The sequence below is a fragment of the Neomonachus schauinslandi genome, chromosome 6 (assembly GCF_002201575.2).
Source record: "Neomonachus schauinslandi chromosome 6, ASM220157v2, whole genome shotgun sequence".
In the NCBI taxonomy this organism is placed as follows: Eukaryota; Metazoa; Chordata; class Mammalia; order Carnivora; family Phocidae; genus Neomonachus; species Neomonachus schauinslandi.
In genome coordinates, this window is record NC_058408.1 from 128,851,588 (window position 1) to 128,868,816 (window position 17,229).

General features: G+C 37.7%; 1 protein-coding gene across 5 annotated transcripts in view; it reads right to left on the reverse strand.

The window, feature by feature from the left end:
• NT5C2 (5'-nucleotidase, cytosolic II) overlaps nucleotides 1–17,229 on the reverse strand; it is a 137,348-nt gene that overhangs the window by 63,761 nt on the left and 56,358 nt on the right. For 3 of the 5 annotated variants that reach the window (XM_021700116.1, XM_021700117.1, XM_021700114.1), the window contains exon 2: nucleotides 14,192–14,316. In XM_021700116.1, coding sequence (XP_021555791.1) covers nucleotides 14,192–14,292 — 101 coding nt within the window. In that variant the 5' untranslated portion in view covers nucleotides 14,293–14,316. Of the gene's footprint in view, nucleotides 1–12,558; nucleotides 12,747–14,191; nucleotides 14,331–17,229 lie in introns of those variants that run through there. The other 2 variants (XM_021700115.2, XM_021700118.1) reach the window with 2 other exon arrangements.

A 17,229-nucleotide genomic window follows, 5' to 3' on the forward strand; every position in this document is an offset into this window, starting at 1 on the left:
AAAGGACGGAAAATACAAGAGAAAGAATGAGAGAAGAGAGGACATAGTGCTAACGTCTAACGTATGTTTATCAGAATTCAGAAGGAGAGGATAAAGACAATAGAGTAGGGACAATATATGAAAAGATAATGACTGAGAATTTAGGAAACCAATTAAAGACAAGCATAGTATCAAGAACTCAAATGAATCCCAAGCAAGATAAATAAAACAAATCCAAAGTTTATTAGTCTCCAACTCGAGGAGTATGTATGAGAGTGACACTTTTGATATGCCTTTTGCATAATTTTTTGTTTAAGATTTTATTTATTTATTTGACAGAGAGAGACAGCAAGAGAGGGAACACAAGCAGGGGGAGTGGGAAAGGGAGAAGCAGGCTCCCCACGGAGCAGGGAGCCCGATGCGGGGCTCGATGCGGGCCGATCCCAGCACTCTGGGACTATGACCTGAGCCAAAGGCAGACGCTTAACAACTGAGCCACCCAGGCGCCCCACCTTTTGCATAATTTTAACTTTAATAACAGATATAATGTGATGAAACAGGATGTATTATTAGGTAGTAATATATATTATATTAAATGATAATACAATTAAATCAGTAAGGATGGAAAGAAAAAAACAAAAACAAAAACAACAGGGGTGCCTGGGTGGTTCAGTTATTAAGCGTCTGCCTTAGGCTTGGGTCATGATCCCAGGGTCCTGGGATTGAGCCCTGCTTTGGGCTCCCTGCTCAGCGGGAAGCCTGCTTCTCCCTCTCCCACTCCCCCTGCTTGTGTTCCCTCTCTCGTGATGTCTCTGTCAAATAAATAAATAAAATCTTAAAAAAAAAAAAAACACAACTAAAAAACAAACTAACAAATGAACCTAATTATACTGCATACAACTACCCTAACCACACTGTATAGAAGAACAGCAGGAAATAACTAATCCAAATAACTTAAAACAAAAAAACAAAAAACAGCATTTGATTATATACCATTAGTCACTGGTAGGGTAAGTAAGAAAGGAGAAGTACCGCAAACAAATCCTGAACTATTTAAAAGTTTGTTATGGTATGAGCAAAGCAATTAAGAAACTACTGTAGATGTATTATCAGATTGAGCAAATGAGTAAATATGTTGATGTTGTGAAGAGCCAGGGTTCTTGCTACAGAACAACAGATAATTTCATGGAATGAAAGTAAACAAGAAGGAACCTTCTTTGGAGAAACTGGAATCAGAAGCAATTAGAACTCATGATTTCAAAAATATGTGTAAGAATGTGTACTCAGTGAAAATAACAAATAAAGGTAAAGACATCTCTGTGGGGACGAATGCGTGGCTCAGTCAGTTAAGTGTCTGCCTTCAGCTCAGGTCATGATCCCAGTGTCCTGGGGTCGAGCCGCGCATTGGTTTCCTTGTCCAGCGGGGAGCCTGCTTCTCCCTCTGCCTGCCGCTCCCCCTGCTTGTGCTCTCACTCTCACACTCTCTCTCTCTGGAAATAAATAAATAAAATCTTAAAAAAAAAAAAAAAAAAGACATCTCTATGATACTCCACCCAAAATAAGCAGAACATACTTTCTTGTCAAGTACATATAGAAGATTATACAAGATAGGCTACATGTTAGCCCGTAAACCAAACCTCAGTAAATTTAAGAGGACTGAATCATACAAAATATGTTCTCCAAATATGATGGAATTAGGCACAAATCAGCAGCAAAAAGCATCTGGGACATTCACAAATAGGTGAAAATTCAACAACACATTTCTAAATAACCAATGGGTCAAAAAGAAATCACAAGAGGAAACAGAAAATTCTTAGAGATCACTCAAAACAAAAACAAAACGTATCAAAATTTAGGGGATGCAGCAAAAGCTTACTGATAGGTAAATTTATAGCATTAAAATGCATTTATTAAAAAAGAAGAGGGGCACCTGGGTGGCTCAGTCAGTTAAGCAGCCAGCTCTTGATTTCAGTTCAGGTCATGATCACAGGGTCCTGGGATTGAGCCCCACATCAGGCTCTGTGCTCAAAGGGGAGTCTGCTTGAGGATTCTCTCTCTCCCTCTGCCTGTTCACACATGGCTCTCTCTCTAAAATAAGTAAATAAATCTAAAAAAAAAAAAAAAGAAGAAGAAGAAGAAGAAACATCTCAAAGCAATGACCCAACCTTAAACCTTAAGAAATCAGAAAGGAGCACATTAAACTCAAAACAAGCAGAAGGAAGGAAACAATAAAGATCAGAGCAAAGATAAACAAAAGAAAACAGAAAAACACTGGTGGAAAAAAATCAGTGAAACAAAGGCTGGTTTCAACAATATAACAACATTTGGCTATTACAATGAAGGAAAAAAAGACTCAAATTACTAAAATCAGAAATGAAAGCAGAGAATTACTAGTGACCTTAAAGAAATAAAAACAAATATAAGGGAATACTATAAACAATTGTATGCCCACATAATAGGTAACAGAAATGAAATGGACAATTACCTAGAAACACACAAACTACCAACACTGACTCAAAAAAAAAATAGAAAATCTGAATAGATCAATAATAAGTAATAATAATAATAAAAATAGAAAATCTGAATAGATCAATAATAAGATTAAGTCAGTAATAAAAAAAATCTTCCAACAAATATGAAAACTGAGGGGCGCCTCGGTGGCTCAGTCGTTGGGCGTCTGCCTTCGGCTCGGGTCATGATCCCAGGGTCCTGGGATCGAGCCCTGCATCGGGCTTCCTGCTCTGTGGGAGACCTGCTTCTCCCTCTCCTACTCCCCCTGCTTGTGTTCCCTCTCTCGCTGTGTCTCTGTCAAATAAATAAATAAAATCTTAAAAAAAAAAAAAGAAAACTGACAGCTTCACTGGTGAACTCTATCAAATGTTTAAAGAATTAACAACAATCCTTATCAACCTCTTCCCAAAAATGGAAGAAGAGGGAGCACTTCCCAGATCATTCTATGAAGCCAGTATTACATCTTTTTTTTTTTTTGAAGTAGGCTCCATGCCCAGCATGGAGCCCAACATGGGGCTCAAACTCATGACCCTGAGATCAAGACCTAAGTAGAGACCAAGAGTCGGATACTCAACCAACTGAGCCACCCAGACGCTCCAAGCCAGTATTATATCTTCATACCAAAGCCAGATAGGACATTACAAGAAAAGAAAAATACAGAACAATATCCCTTATGTAGATACAAAAAATCCTCAACAAAATACTAGCAAACCAAATCCAACAAAGTACAAAATTACATGATCATTTCGATAGACACAAAAAGGCATGTGACAAAATCCAACACCCTTTCATGACAAAGACATTCGACAAACTAGGAATAGAAAGAAATCTCAAACAATAAAAAGGAACTTCCACAACCTAATGAAGGACAGCTATGAAAAACCTGCAGCTAACATCATACTTAATGATAAAAGACTGTAAGATTTCTTCCTAAGGTGAGGCAAAAGAAAAGGAGGTCTGTGACCGATCAATTGCACTACTGGCTATTTACCCCAAAGATACAAATGTAGTGATCTGAAGGGGCACCTGCACCCCAATGTTTATAGCAGCAATGTCCACAATAGCCAAACTATGGAAAGAGCCTAGATGTCCACAGATGAATGGATAAAGAAGATGTGGTATATATATACAATGGAATATTATTATGCAGTCATCAAAAAAATGAAATCTTGCTATTTGCAATGACGTGGATGGAACTAGAGGGTATTATGCTAAGCGAAATATGTCAGTCAGAGAAAGACAATTATATTATTTCACTCATATGTGGAATTTAAGAAACAAACAAAGGATCATAGGGGAAGAGAGGAAAAAATGAAAAGACAAAACCAGAGGGGCTCCTGGGTGGCTCAGTTGTTGAGCGGCTGCCTTCGGTTCAGCTCATGATCCCAGGGGCCTGGGATCGAGCCCTGCATCGGGCTCCCAGCTCAGCAGGGAGTCTGCTTCTCCCTCTGCCCCTCCCCCTACTTGTTTCCCTCTCCTACTATGTCTCTCTCTGTCAAATAAATAAATTAAAAAAAAAAAAAAGATGAAACCAGAGAGGGAGACACACCATAAGAGACTCTTAATCTTAGGAAACAAACAGGGTTGCTGGAGGGGAGGTGGGTGGGGGGATGGGTAACTGGGTGATGGACATTGGGGAGGGTATGTGTTGTAATGAGCACTGGGTATTACTTAAGACTGATGAATCACAGACCTGTACCCCTGAAACAAATAATACATTATATGTTAAATAATTGAACTTATATTTTTAAAAAATAAAATAAAATATGCAAAATCCTTTAAAAAAAAAAAAAGAAAGAAAGAAAAGGATGTCTACTCTCACCAGTTCTATTCAGCACTGTACTGGACATTCTAGCCAGAATCAGGCAAGAAAAAAGGCCTCCAAACTGGTAAAGAAGTAAAACTATTCTTATTTGCAGATGACATGATCTTATATATAGAATCACTAAAGAATTCATAAAACTATTAGAGGCAATAAACCAAGTTGAAGAATACAAAATCCGTATATAAAAACCAGTCATATTTCCATAAACTAGCAAAGAATAATCCAAAAACAAAATTAAGAAAACAATTCCATTTACTATAGCACCTGAAATCATAAAATACTTAGGAATAAATGTAACAAAAGAAATAGATTTATGCACTGAAAACTACAAATTACTGTTGAAAGTGCTTAAAGAAGATCTAAATAAATGAAAAGATATCCCATATGCATCAATCAGAAGACTTAATATTGCTGAGATGGCAATACTCCTCAAATTAATATACAGATTCAATATAATCCCTATCAAAATCCCAGTTGGCTTTTTTATAGAAATTAACAAGATAATCCTAAAATTCTTATGTACATAGGTGGACCACAGAATAGCCAAAACAATCTTGAAAAGGAAGAACAAACCCAAAGGACTCACATCATCATTTCAAAACTCAACACAAAGTCATAACAATACTGTGTAGTGAGCCCCACATCGGGCTCCCTGCTCAGCGGGAAGCCTGCTTCTCCCTCTCCCACTCCCCCTGCTTGTGTTCCTGCTCTCGCTATCTCTCTCTCTGTCAAATAAATAAAATCTTAAAAAAAAAAAAAAAAAAAAGAGTCTAGGGGCGCCTGGGTGGCTCAATTGGTTGAGCGACTGCCTTCGGCTCAGGTCATGATCCTGGAGTCCTGGGATCGAGTCCCGCATCGGGCTCCCTGCTCGGCGGGGAGCCTGCTTCTCCCTCTGACCCTTCCCCCTCTCATGTGCTGTCTCTCTCATTCTCTCTGTCTCAAATAAATAAATAAAATCTTTAAAAAAAAAAAAAAAAAAAGACAATACTGTGTAGTACTGACCTGAGGAAAGACAAACAGATCAATAGGATAAAACTGGGAGTCCAGAAATAAACATACACATCTATGACCAACTGATTTTTGACAAGGGTATCAAGATCATTTAATGTGGAAAGAATAGTCTTTTCAATAAATAGTGCCAGAATAACTGCATATTCACATGCAAAAGAATGATTTTGGACCCCCATCTTGTACCATATAAAAAAATTGGATTGGGGCGCCTGGGTGGCTCAGTTGGTTAAGCGACTGCCTTCAGCTCAGGTCATGATCCTGGAGTCCTGGGATCGAGTCCCACATCGGGCTCCCTGCTCAGCAGGGAGTCTGCTTCTCCCTCTGACCCTCCCCCGTCTCATGCTCTCTCTATCTCATTCTCTCAAATAAATAAATAAAATCTTTAAAAAAAAATTGGATCAAAATGGATCAAAAACCTAAATATAAAACATAAAACTATAAAACTTTTCGGGCACCTGGATGGCTCAGTCAGTTAGGCGGTTGCCTTTGGCTTAGGTCATGATCTCAGGGTCGTGGGATCAAGCCCCACGTCAGGCTCCTTGCTCAGCGGGGAGTCTGCTTCTCCCCTGCCTGCTGCTCTCCCTGCTTGTGCTTGCTCTCTCCCTCTCTCCCTCTGTCAAATAAATAAAATCTTAAAAAAATAATAAATTTTTTAAAACTCTCAAAAGAAAACATTAAGTGTAAATCTCTGTGACTTAAGATTAAGCAATGGTTCTTAAATATAACACTAAAAGCACAAGCAACAAAAAATATAGATAAACTGGACTTCATCAATTTTTTTTAAAGATTTTATTTATTTATTTGACAGAGAGAGACACAGCGAGAGAGGGAACCCAAGCAGGGGGAGTGGGAGAGGGAGAAGCAGGCTCCCAGTTGAGCAGGGAGCCCAATGTGGGGCTCGATCCCAGGACTCTGGGATCATGACCTGAGCTGAAGGCAGACGCTTAATGACTGAGCCACCCAGGCGCCCCTGGACTTCATCAATATTAAAAAAAAAATTGTGCTTCAAATGACACTACCAGGGAAGTGAAAAGACAATCCACAGAATGGGAGAAAATATTTGAAAATCGTGTAGCAGGCATAGGTTTGGTATCTAGAATATATAAAGAGCTTATACAACTCAACAATTAAAAAAAAAAAAAAAACCTAAGAAATGGCCAAAAGATCTGAATAGACATTTCTCAAAAGAAGATAAGCAAATGACAAAAACATTAAAAATTGCTCAACATCATTGGGATGCCTGGGTGGCTCAGTTGGTTAAGCGACTGCCTTCGGCCCAGGTCATGATCCTGGAGTCCTGGGATCGAGTCCCGCATCGGGCTCCCTGCTGAGCGGGGAGTCTGCTTCTCCCTCTGACCCTCCCCTCTCTCATGTGTGTGCTCTCTCTCACTCATTCTCTCTCTCTCAAATAAATAAAATCTTAAAAAAAAAAAATTGCTCAACATCATTAATCATAAGGAAAATGGAAATCAAAATCACAATGAGATACCACTACTTGCATATGCTAAGACAGCTCTTAAAAATAACAAATAACAAGTGTTACTGTGAGGATGTGGAGAAATTAGAACCCTCATCAACTGCTGGCAGGAATGTAAAATGATGCACCTACATGGGAAAACAGTTTGACAATTCTTCAAAATAAGTTAAACATAAAGTTACTACATGATCCAGCAAATCCCACTGCTAGATATATAGCCTAAAAAACTGAAAACATGTCCATGCAAAACTTGTACAACACCATGGTCATAGTAGCATTATTCATAACAACCAAAAGATGGAAACAATCCAAATACTAAGCAACAGAAGAATAAACAAAATGTGGTATATATCCATATAATGGAATATTACTCAGCCATTAAAGGAATTAAGTATCGAGTCACGCAGCACATGGATGAATCTTGAAGACATTATATTAAGTGAAAAAGCCAGATACAAAAAATACCATATATGATTCCATTTATATGAAATGTACAGAACAGTCAATTCCATACAGACAGAAAGTAGATTAGTGGTTACCAAGGGCTGAAGGAGGAAGGAATGAAGAGTTATTTTTAGTGGGTAAGGGATTCCTTTTCGGATTGATGAAAATGTTCTGGAATTAGTGGTGATGACTGCACAATCTTGTGGATATACCAAAGCCAATGAGTTGTATACAAGTGTAAATTTTATGGTATGTGAATTTTATCTCAATAAAAAATTAATTTTTATAGTTAAGAACATCTGTTCATCAAAAGATTATTGAGAATAAAAGGCCAGACAAAAACTGGAAAAATCATAAATATCTCATGTCTACAAAGTATGTACAAAAACATATACAAATGTTCACAGCAGTATTATTCATAAAAGCCAAAAAACAGAAACAACCCAAATGTCCACTAAGGAAACAAAATGTGATATATCCATACAATGGAATATTATTTAGCAATAAAAAGGAATAAAGTACTGATACATGCTACAACAAGGATGAACCTTGAAAATGTTATACTAAGTAAAAGAAGCTAGACACAAGAGGACCACACACTGTATGATTCCATTTACATAAATGTCCAGAATAGGCAATTCCATAGAGACAGGGTTGCCAAGGGTTGGAGAGAGAAGAGAATGGGGAGTGAGTAATAATGAGTACAGGGTTTCTTTCTGGGGTGATGAAAATGTTCTGGAATTAGACAGTGGTGATGGTTATTATACCACTCTATCAATATACTAAAACCCAGTGAATTGTAGGGGCGCCTGGGTGGCTCAGTTAGGCATCTGGCTTCAGCTCAGGTCATGATCCCAGGGTCTCGGGATCGAGCCCCATGTCGGGCTCCCTGCTCAGTGGGGAGCCTGCTTCTCCCTCTCCCTCTGCTGTTCCCCCAGCTTGTGCTCTCTCACTCTCTCTCTCTGTTAAATAAATAAATAAATAAAATCTTAAAAACAAAAAACCCACTGAATTGTATACTACCACTTTATGTTATATGAATTATAACATAAGCTTTAAAAAGCTGGGTTTTTAAAAAAGAATATATATGGGCGCCTGGGTGGCTCAGTCGGTTAAGCGACTGCCTTCAGCTCAGGTCATGATCCTAGAGTCCCGGGATCGAGTCCCGCATCGGGCTCCCTGCTCAGCGGGGAGTCTGCTTCTCCCTCTGACCCTCCCCCCTCTCATGTGCTCTCTCTCTCATTCTCTCTCAAATAAATAAAAAATCTTAAAAAAAAAAAAAGAATATATATAAAGACAAGTAAGAAGACAATCAAATTAGCAAATGACTTAAATAAGCACGTCACAAAAGACGATATCCAAATGGCTAGTTAATATATGAAGAGGTATTAAACCTAATTATTCTTCAGAAAAATACACATTAAAATCAAAATGAGATGCATTACATATCCACCAGAGTAACTTGTAAATTAAATATACAATCCAAAACATTAATATTACAGCATTGGTGACACTGCTCTCATGCATTATAGGTAGAACTGTAAATCAGAACAATCACTTGGGAAAATTATTTTTCAGTATCTACTAAAACTAAACAATAAACCTATGGCCTAGCAATTCCATTCTTGGTAGAAACCAAGAGCAAAGAGTGCATATATCCACCAAAGACATGTTCAAGAATGTATATAGCAGCATTATTCTTTTTCCCCAAATTAAAATACAATAAAATTGAACTTTTGGGGTGTATGTGTCTATGAAGTTTAATACATTTACAGATTCATGTAAGAACCACCACAATCTGAAATCAAAACAGTTCCATCAGCCCAAAAAACACACTTCCCCTCCTCTGGCAACTCCTAGAACCTACTGATCAGTTCTCCATCACTATATAGTTTTGTCTTTGAGAATGTAATATATTCCAACAGTATGCAACCTTTTGAGACTGCCTTCTTTTTTTGTCTTTTTTTTTTTTTTAAGATATTATTTATTTGTCAGAGAGAGAACACAAGCAGAGGAAGGGACAGAGGGAGAGGGAGAAGCAGATTCCCCGCTGAGCAAGGAGCCCAATGCGGGACTCAATCCCAGGACCCTGGGATCATGACCTGGGCCGAAGGCAGACGCTTAATTGACTGAGCCACCCAGGCGCCCCAAGACTGGCTTCTTAGACTCAGCATTATGTCCTTGAGAATCATCCAGGTTGCTGTGTCATCAATAGTCTGTTCCTTTTTCTGAGTTATATTTTTTTTTTTTAAGATTTTATTTATTTGACAGAGAGAGACACAGTGAGAGAGGGAACACAAGCAGGGGGAGTGGGAGAGGGAGAAAGCAGGCTTCACGCTGAGCAGGGAGCCCGATGTGGGGCTCAATCCCAGAACCCTGGGATCATGACATGAGCTGAAGGCAGACACTTAACGACTGAGCCACCCAGGCGCCCCTTCCTGAGTTATATTTCACTGTAGGTATACTGCATTTTACTGTTGAAGGATAATTGGGTTGGTTCTAGTTTGAAGCAATTATAAATAGAAATAGTATAAACATTACTCATGTAGTTTTTTGAGTGAACGTAAGTTTTCATTTATCTAGGGCAAACATCTAGAAGTAAGATTTTGGGTCACATGCTAAGTGTCTCTGACTTCATAATAAACTACCAAACTGTTTCTGCAGAATGGCTATACCATTTTGTCTTTCTACCAGCAATGTATGAAAGTTCTAGTTGCTCCATATCCTTGATAATATCAAGTATTGTTTTATTTTAACCACTGTAATAGGCATATGCACTGTAGTTTTAAGGCACTTCTCTAATGGCTACTGATGTTACACATGTGTTTTTATGCCATCCATATATCCTGTGTAGTGAAGAATCAGTCTTTTGCCCATTTCTTCATTGGGTTGAATTTAAACTTCTTTATACATTCTGGATACAAGTCTTTTATCAGATGGGTGACTTACAAATATTTTCTCAGTCTGTAGCAGCCTTATACTTAATAGCTAAAAACTGAAAAAAGCCCAAAGGCTCATAAACAGAAAATGGATGAATAAACTGTGGTATGCTGATACCACAGAATGCCACATAGTAATAAAAAAGAACAAATTACCGATACACACAAAAATATGGATGAATCTATCTCTCAGACATTACTTTGAATAAAAGAAGCTCTACACAAAGAGTCTATGAAGGTGAAATATGCTATCTAAATATGAGTAACATTTCCTCAAACTGTGTTTATTACACGATTTCATTAAATCAAAGATCTGCTATCTCTTCTCTCTCTCCCTTGTCACCACCACCCCTTTTCTACTTTACTTTAAGGCAGGTTTTTGGAAGAAGCATATAGGGAATGGTGGCAGAGAAACAAACAGAATGTTTTAGGAGCCACTATCTTCTTCTGAACAATAAAGTTTAGAGAATTTGTATTCCATAAATTTGTATCACCACGCATTATGAAAAGCACTTATATCTAGAAGACACAAAGAATACCTATGATGTAAAAAAAAAGGGCATGTGACTGAATTTTTTAACTTTTTAGAGTGAAATAATTACAGATTCATATCAGTAGTAAGAAATAATACAGAAAGATTCCCCCTTACCATTCACCTAGTTTCCCCCAATGAAAATACCCTGCATAAATATAGTACATTATCACAACCAGGGGATTGATATTGACACAATTCACCAACTTTATTCAGATTTCACCAGTTTTACAAGCTTTCATGTATGTAGAGCCTTTGTGTAATCATCACTAGAGTCAAGACACAAAACAGTTCCAGTCACAAGGATTCCTTGTGCCATTGTTCTACAGCTATGCCCACCACCCTGTACCCGCCCCAATCCCTAAACCCTTGCCACCATTACTCTGCTCTCAATCTCCAGAATTTTCTCATTTCAAGAATGTTATAGAGCGCGCCTGGGTGGCTCAGTTGGTTAAGCGACTGCCTTCGGCTCAGGTCATGATCCTGGAGTCCCGGGATCGAGTCCCGCATCGGGCTCCCTGCTCGGCAGGGAGTCTGCTTCTCCCTCTCCTGCTTCCCCCTCTTGTGCTCTTTCTCTCTCTCTCAAATAAATAAATAAAATCTTAAAAAAAAAAAAAAAAGAATGTTATAGAGTTGGAATCATATACTAGGCAACCTTTTGAGATTGGCTTTATTAACTAAGCATAATTTTCTTGCTATAGCAAAGTTGTATCGATAGTTCAATCCTTTTTATTGTTGCATAGTATTCTATAGACCTAATGTTTTAGGCAAAATAAATAGGCTAAAAAAAAACCTTACCAGCCCCTGAATCTTCATTTGTCATTCCTTAGGAATGTGAAATACTAATCAAAACATTAGAATGATATAATAGGAAAAAAAGTTTAACAGTTCTGATAACTCTACCTCACTCGTCTTATTCTGACAAGATATATGCCATCTGTAGATTATTTAAGGAACACAGCTCCTTGACATTCCCGAGGACCTATATTTTCCATGTGATTTTGAATTTGTAAGATGGCTACTGAAATCTTATTTTTTTTTTAAAGATTTTATTTTATTTATTTGAGAGAGAGAGGGAATGAGAGAGAGAGTATGAGAAGGGGGAGGGCCAGAGGGAGAAGCAGACTCCCTGCTGAACAGGGAGCCCAATGCGGAACTCGATCCCGGGACTCCAGGATCATGACCTGAGTGGAAGGCAGTCGCTTAACCAACTGAGCCACCCAGGCACCCCTTAACTTATCCATTTGAATATGAGAATCCAAACTAAAATGACAGGTTAATTCAGCTTAATCAATGACACAACTAAAAACCTGAATGACATTCATGTGATATCCATAAGTAGTTAAGTGACAAAGAAATTAAACTTTATCAACCTGGCAGTCTCTCTCTGTATAAAACCTAATACCTGTTTTTTATTTGAAATTAAAAAAAAAATCATAACCACTTTTAATTCTATCAATGTGCCAAGCTACAGGTACTACAGTTCCTTTTTATTAACTTTAAACATATATAATTTAAAACTCTGATTAGAGAAGAAACTATTATTCAACAAGTTTAAATAACCACTGGTATGGCTTTGGAAGTGTAAATTTCAATTAAAAATTTGGGGTGGGGTAAATATATAAAGAACTTCAAAGACAAAGTGATTGCAATGTCTTTTAAAATAAGGCAAGAGACTGCTTAACCAAAAATTCACAAGCCCAATTACTTATCAAATTTCAGTTCAACATGATAAAAACCACTGCTGAATTCATAAGCTGCATTCATAAAGAAAGAACCAATTCACTTACAGAAATTCTTCTACACTATAATCATCAAAATAAAGGAAAAAAACAAATACCTGACTTCAGCATCCTGGGTACAAACATGGAGAGCAGATGAAAAATCTAATTGTTCCATTGTTGGATATGGTAGATACAAATTCTGATCTATTTTGATCACTGTCAGATTCTAGGTGTTAAACAAGAAACTATTTAGGAGATAATTGTCTAACTTGCCTCCTTCAAGCCACTGTAACACCTGAGCAGCTCAGCCTATCTTCTGACCATACAGCAAAACTATTCCAATGAAGGGTTTGGCCCAATGATTATCCTCAGCCTAGAAGACTCAACAACCATAATAAGGAAACGGAAGAAGATCAACAGTCATACCTTCTGAAAACCAGTTTCTTAATGACTCATGACCATCATTTTTAAAGACTAATATTAGCAAGAAAAAAGCCGGAAGTTAGACGTTTATTTACTTAACTAAAAATATTTAGCTTCTTCTAAAAAGGGAATTCTAAAGCATCACATACAATGTAGTTTATGACAAGTGATCATCATAGTAACCAATGATAAATTACCAACTCCAATAAATGTCTTTAATAAAAAGCCCCAGAAACAGAATATTCTACAAATTGCCTTAACTATAAAACTAAGATAATTTCCTTTTAAATGGTTTCTATTAAAAATTTTTAACTAACAGGGGCAACTGGGTGGCTCAGTCAGTTAAGCCTCTGTCTTCGGCTCAGGTCATGATCCCAGGGTCCTGGGATCGAGCCCCGCATCGGGCTCCCTGCTCCTCGGGAAGCCTGCTTTCTCCCTCTCCTACTCCCTCTGCTTGTGTTCCCTCTCTCGCTGCCTCTGTCAAATAAATAAAATCTTTAAAAAAAAATTTTTTTTAACTAACAAAAGCAAATTCCTGCAAGAATTCAAGAACCCAAATTTTACATTAAAAGGATATTCTGCAATATGCTACAACATGGATGAACCTTGAGAACATTATGCTAAGGTTGTCACAAAAAGACAAATACTGTATGATTCCACTTATATGAAGTACTTAGAGTAGTCAAAATTATAAAGACAGACAATATAATGGTGGTTGGTTGGCAGGGGCTGGAGGAGGGGAGAACGGAGACTTATTGTTTAATATAGTATCAATTGTACAAAATGAAGTTATGGGGATGGATACTGGTGATGGCTGCACACAACAGTGTGAATATACTTACTACCACTGAAGTATACACTTAAAAACAGTTAAGATGACAAATTTATGTTATGTATATTTTACCACAATAAGAAAAAAGAAAAAAAAAGTTTTAAATGATCTAAAAATTTAAATCCTTGAAGCTGTTTTTCCTACTATTTCTATTATTTCAGATTGCACTCTACCATATGAAGAAAGTAGGGTGCAGTCTAAAATTTTCCAGGAAATATCATTCTAAATGAGTCAGAAGCATTCAGGCTATGACATATTAAATACAATTACGACACCTGATGTATACTAGATGATCTCTCTTCATTGCATAATTCTGGCCCTTGTTTCCACTGATAAATATCTTACATCATAGCCAAATGTATGTAGCATAAAGACAAACAAATTGAGTAAGTATAAAATACCAAGTATTTCCTCTTTCCTCTAGCTTAGAAACAAATGAGTAATTACGAGTTGCTGTAGAGATGTTTTGAGGATTAAATAGACAGAATACTTACCGATGATAGGCTTCTCGCCGATACTTTTTCAGGGCATGCTTATCCATGTTAGCAGGCATATCGGCTGCATTCTGTAACCGATCACTCCAGGAGGTTGTCATTTTATTTCAATTGTATGCTGAATTCTAGAAAAGAAAATCTGTAATTTAGTGGCTTAAGGTTAGTATCTATTTACTGTTACAATTTTTTTTTTTTTTAATTAGAAAAACTCTAGGGGCACCAGGTGGCTCAGTTGGTTAAGTGTCTGACTCTTGATTTCAGCTCAGGTCATGATCTCGGGGTCATGAGATCGAGCCCTGTTAGCAGGCTCTGTGCTGAGCAAGGAGCCTGCTTAAGATTCTCTCTCTCCTCCCTCAGCACCTACCCCCTCACATTTGAACACTCTCTCACACACACAAAAATAATATATATATATATGTATATACATGCAAAAGATCTGAACTGATGTTTCATCAATAAAGATATACAGATGGTAAGTAAGTACATGAAATGATGCTCAACATCATTTGCAAATTACCACCACAATAAGATTCTACTACATGGGGGCACCTGGGTGGCTTAGTCGTTAAGCATCTGCCTTCGCTTAAGGTCATGATCCCAGGGTCCTGGGATTGAGCCCCACATCAGGCTCCCTGCTCAGTGGGGAGTCTGCTTCTCCCTCTGCCTGCAGCTCCCCCTACTTGTGCTCAAATAAATAAATAAAATCTTTAAATATTAAAAAAAAAAAATTCCACTACATGCTTGTTAGAATGTTTAAAATTTTAAGATTATTTTATTTATTTATTTGACAGAGACAGGGAGAGAGGGAACACAAGCAGGGGAATGGGAGAGGGAGAAGCAGGCTTCCAGAGGAGCAGGGAGCCCGATGTGGGACTTGATCCCAGGACCCCAGGGCCATGACCTAGCCGAAGGCAGACACTTAACGACTGAGCCACCCAGGTGTCCCCTAGAATGTTCAAAATTTTTAAAAGACTGACGATGACAAACTTGGTGAAGAAACAGAGCAACTAGAACTTTAATACACTGCTGGTAAGACTATAAAAATGGTACAAGCACTTTGGAAGTTTCCTATTTCTTTAAAAGTTAAACCCATATCTACTTTATGTCCCAACCCTCCTACTCCTAAGAAATTATCCAAGAGAAATGAAAGCATATATTCATGTAAAGACTTATAAAGAAATATTCATAGCAGCTTTGTTTGTAATAGCCATAAACTAAAAACAACCCAAATGTCTATGAACAGGTGAATGGGTAAACTGTAGTACATCCATACAATGGAATATTACTTCGCAATAAAGAGTAATGAACTACTGATAACATGAATAAATCTCAAAATTATGCTGAGTGAAAGCAGAAAAACAAGACTGCATACTCTATGATCCTGTTTACATAAAATTCTAGAGAGTGCAAACTAATCTACAGTGACAGAAATAAGATCAGTGGTTGCCTAGGGGTAAGCAGTAAGGCAAAGAGGGACCCAGAGAAACTTTTGGGAGGGATATGTTCATTATCTTAATTATGGTGACTGTTTCACGAGTGTATACATGTCAAAACTTATTGTACACTCTAAATTTGTGTAGTTTATCGTATGTATTTATTTTCTTAACAATTTTTTTTAAGGATTCTATTTATTTGAGACCGAGAGATACAGAGAGAACACGAGCACGGGGAGAGGCAGAGAGAGAGGGAGAAGCAGACTCCCCACTGAGCCTGGAGCCACATGTGGGACTCAATCCCAGGACAATGGGACTTAACTAGAGCCGATGGCAGATGCCCAGCCATCTGAGCCACCCAGGCGCCCCTATTGTATGTATTTATACCTCAGTGAAACTTTTTTAAAAGTCAGGCTTTTTTTTTTTCTTTAAAAATTAGAGGTAGTAATTACTCCAAGAAAGATTTCCCCCATGTATTTTAACTTTTTTATTACTTTCTTCAAATTATTTGTAGGAAAAATTCAAAGCAGTTTCTTAGGTCATTCATGGACTAAACAAAATATATTTTATTTTAAAAATTCAAGTTATACACTCTCAGCAAAGGTAACATAAAACTTTAGGGGCACCTGGGTGGCTCAGTCTGTTCAGCCTCTGCCTTCAGCTCAGGTCATGATCTCAGGGTCCTGGGATTGAGCCCCACGTTGGGCTTCCCTGCTCAATGGGGAGTCTGCTTCTCCCTCTCCCTCTGCACCTCCCTCTGCTTGTGCGCACACACTCTATCTCTCTAATAAATAAATAAAATCTTAAAAAAAAAATCTAAAATGTAAACATAAATGATTATCACTAATACGGGATAAAGCCTGCCATGAAGTCTATACAGTTATGTGAAAGTAAGGGGGTTAAGATTTTCTTAAATCATCATCTTCAAACAATTCCTCATGACAATTTTACTATGATCTTACCTAACACATCTTAACATTATATGACAGACTTTTTAACTCTATCCACAGAATCTATCTAATGCTTAACTATTTTTCATAGTAATATTAAAAGTAAAGATGGGGCACCTGGGTGGCTCAGTCGTTAAGCGTCTGCCTTTGGCTCAGGTCATGTCCTGGGATCGAGCCCTGCATGGGGCTCCCTACTCAGCGGGGAGCCTGCTTCTCCCTTTCCCACTCCCCCTGCTTGTGTTCCCTCTCTCGCTGTCTCTCTCTCAATAAATAAAAAAAAATAAGTAAAATCTAAAAAAAAACCCCAAAACGTAAGGATGTAGATGCTTTATCATCTGGCCAAAAAAAAGAGACAAATTTCTATTAAGTAGGTAAATATTTCATTTGTCACCTGTTTACAGTGTCAAGCTTAAGAGTAGTTTCTTTCAGTAAGGTACAGCAATTACTAATACTGAATAAAAAGCTCAAATTTTAATTTCTTTCAAACAATATGGTACAGTTAGAAAATTCTTTGTTTCAACATAAAATATACAGCCTGAAAAGTAACAAGTGAAATGAACTTCCAAACATTTGAAATACTGTAGTTTCATGCTTTAAAAATATATCAGAGGCAAAACATACTCCGTTCCTTTCACCACTAACGTCACCCTCCCTT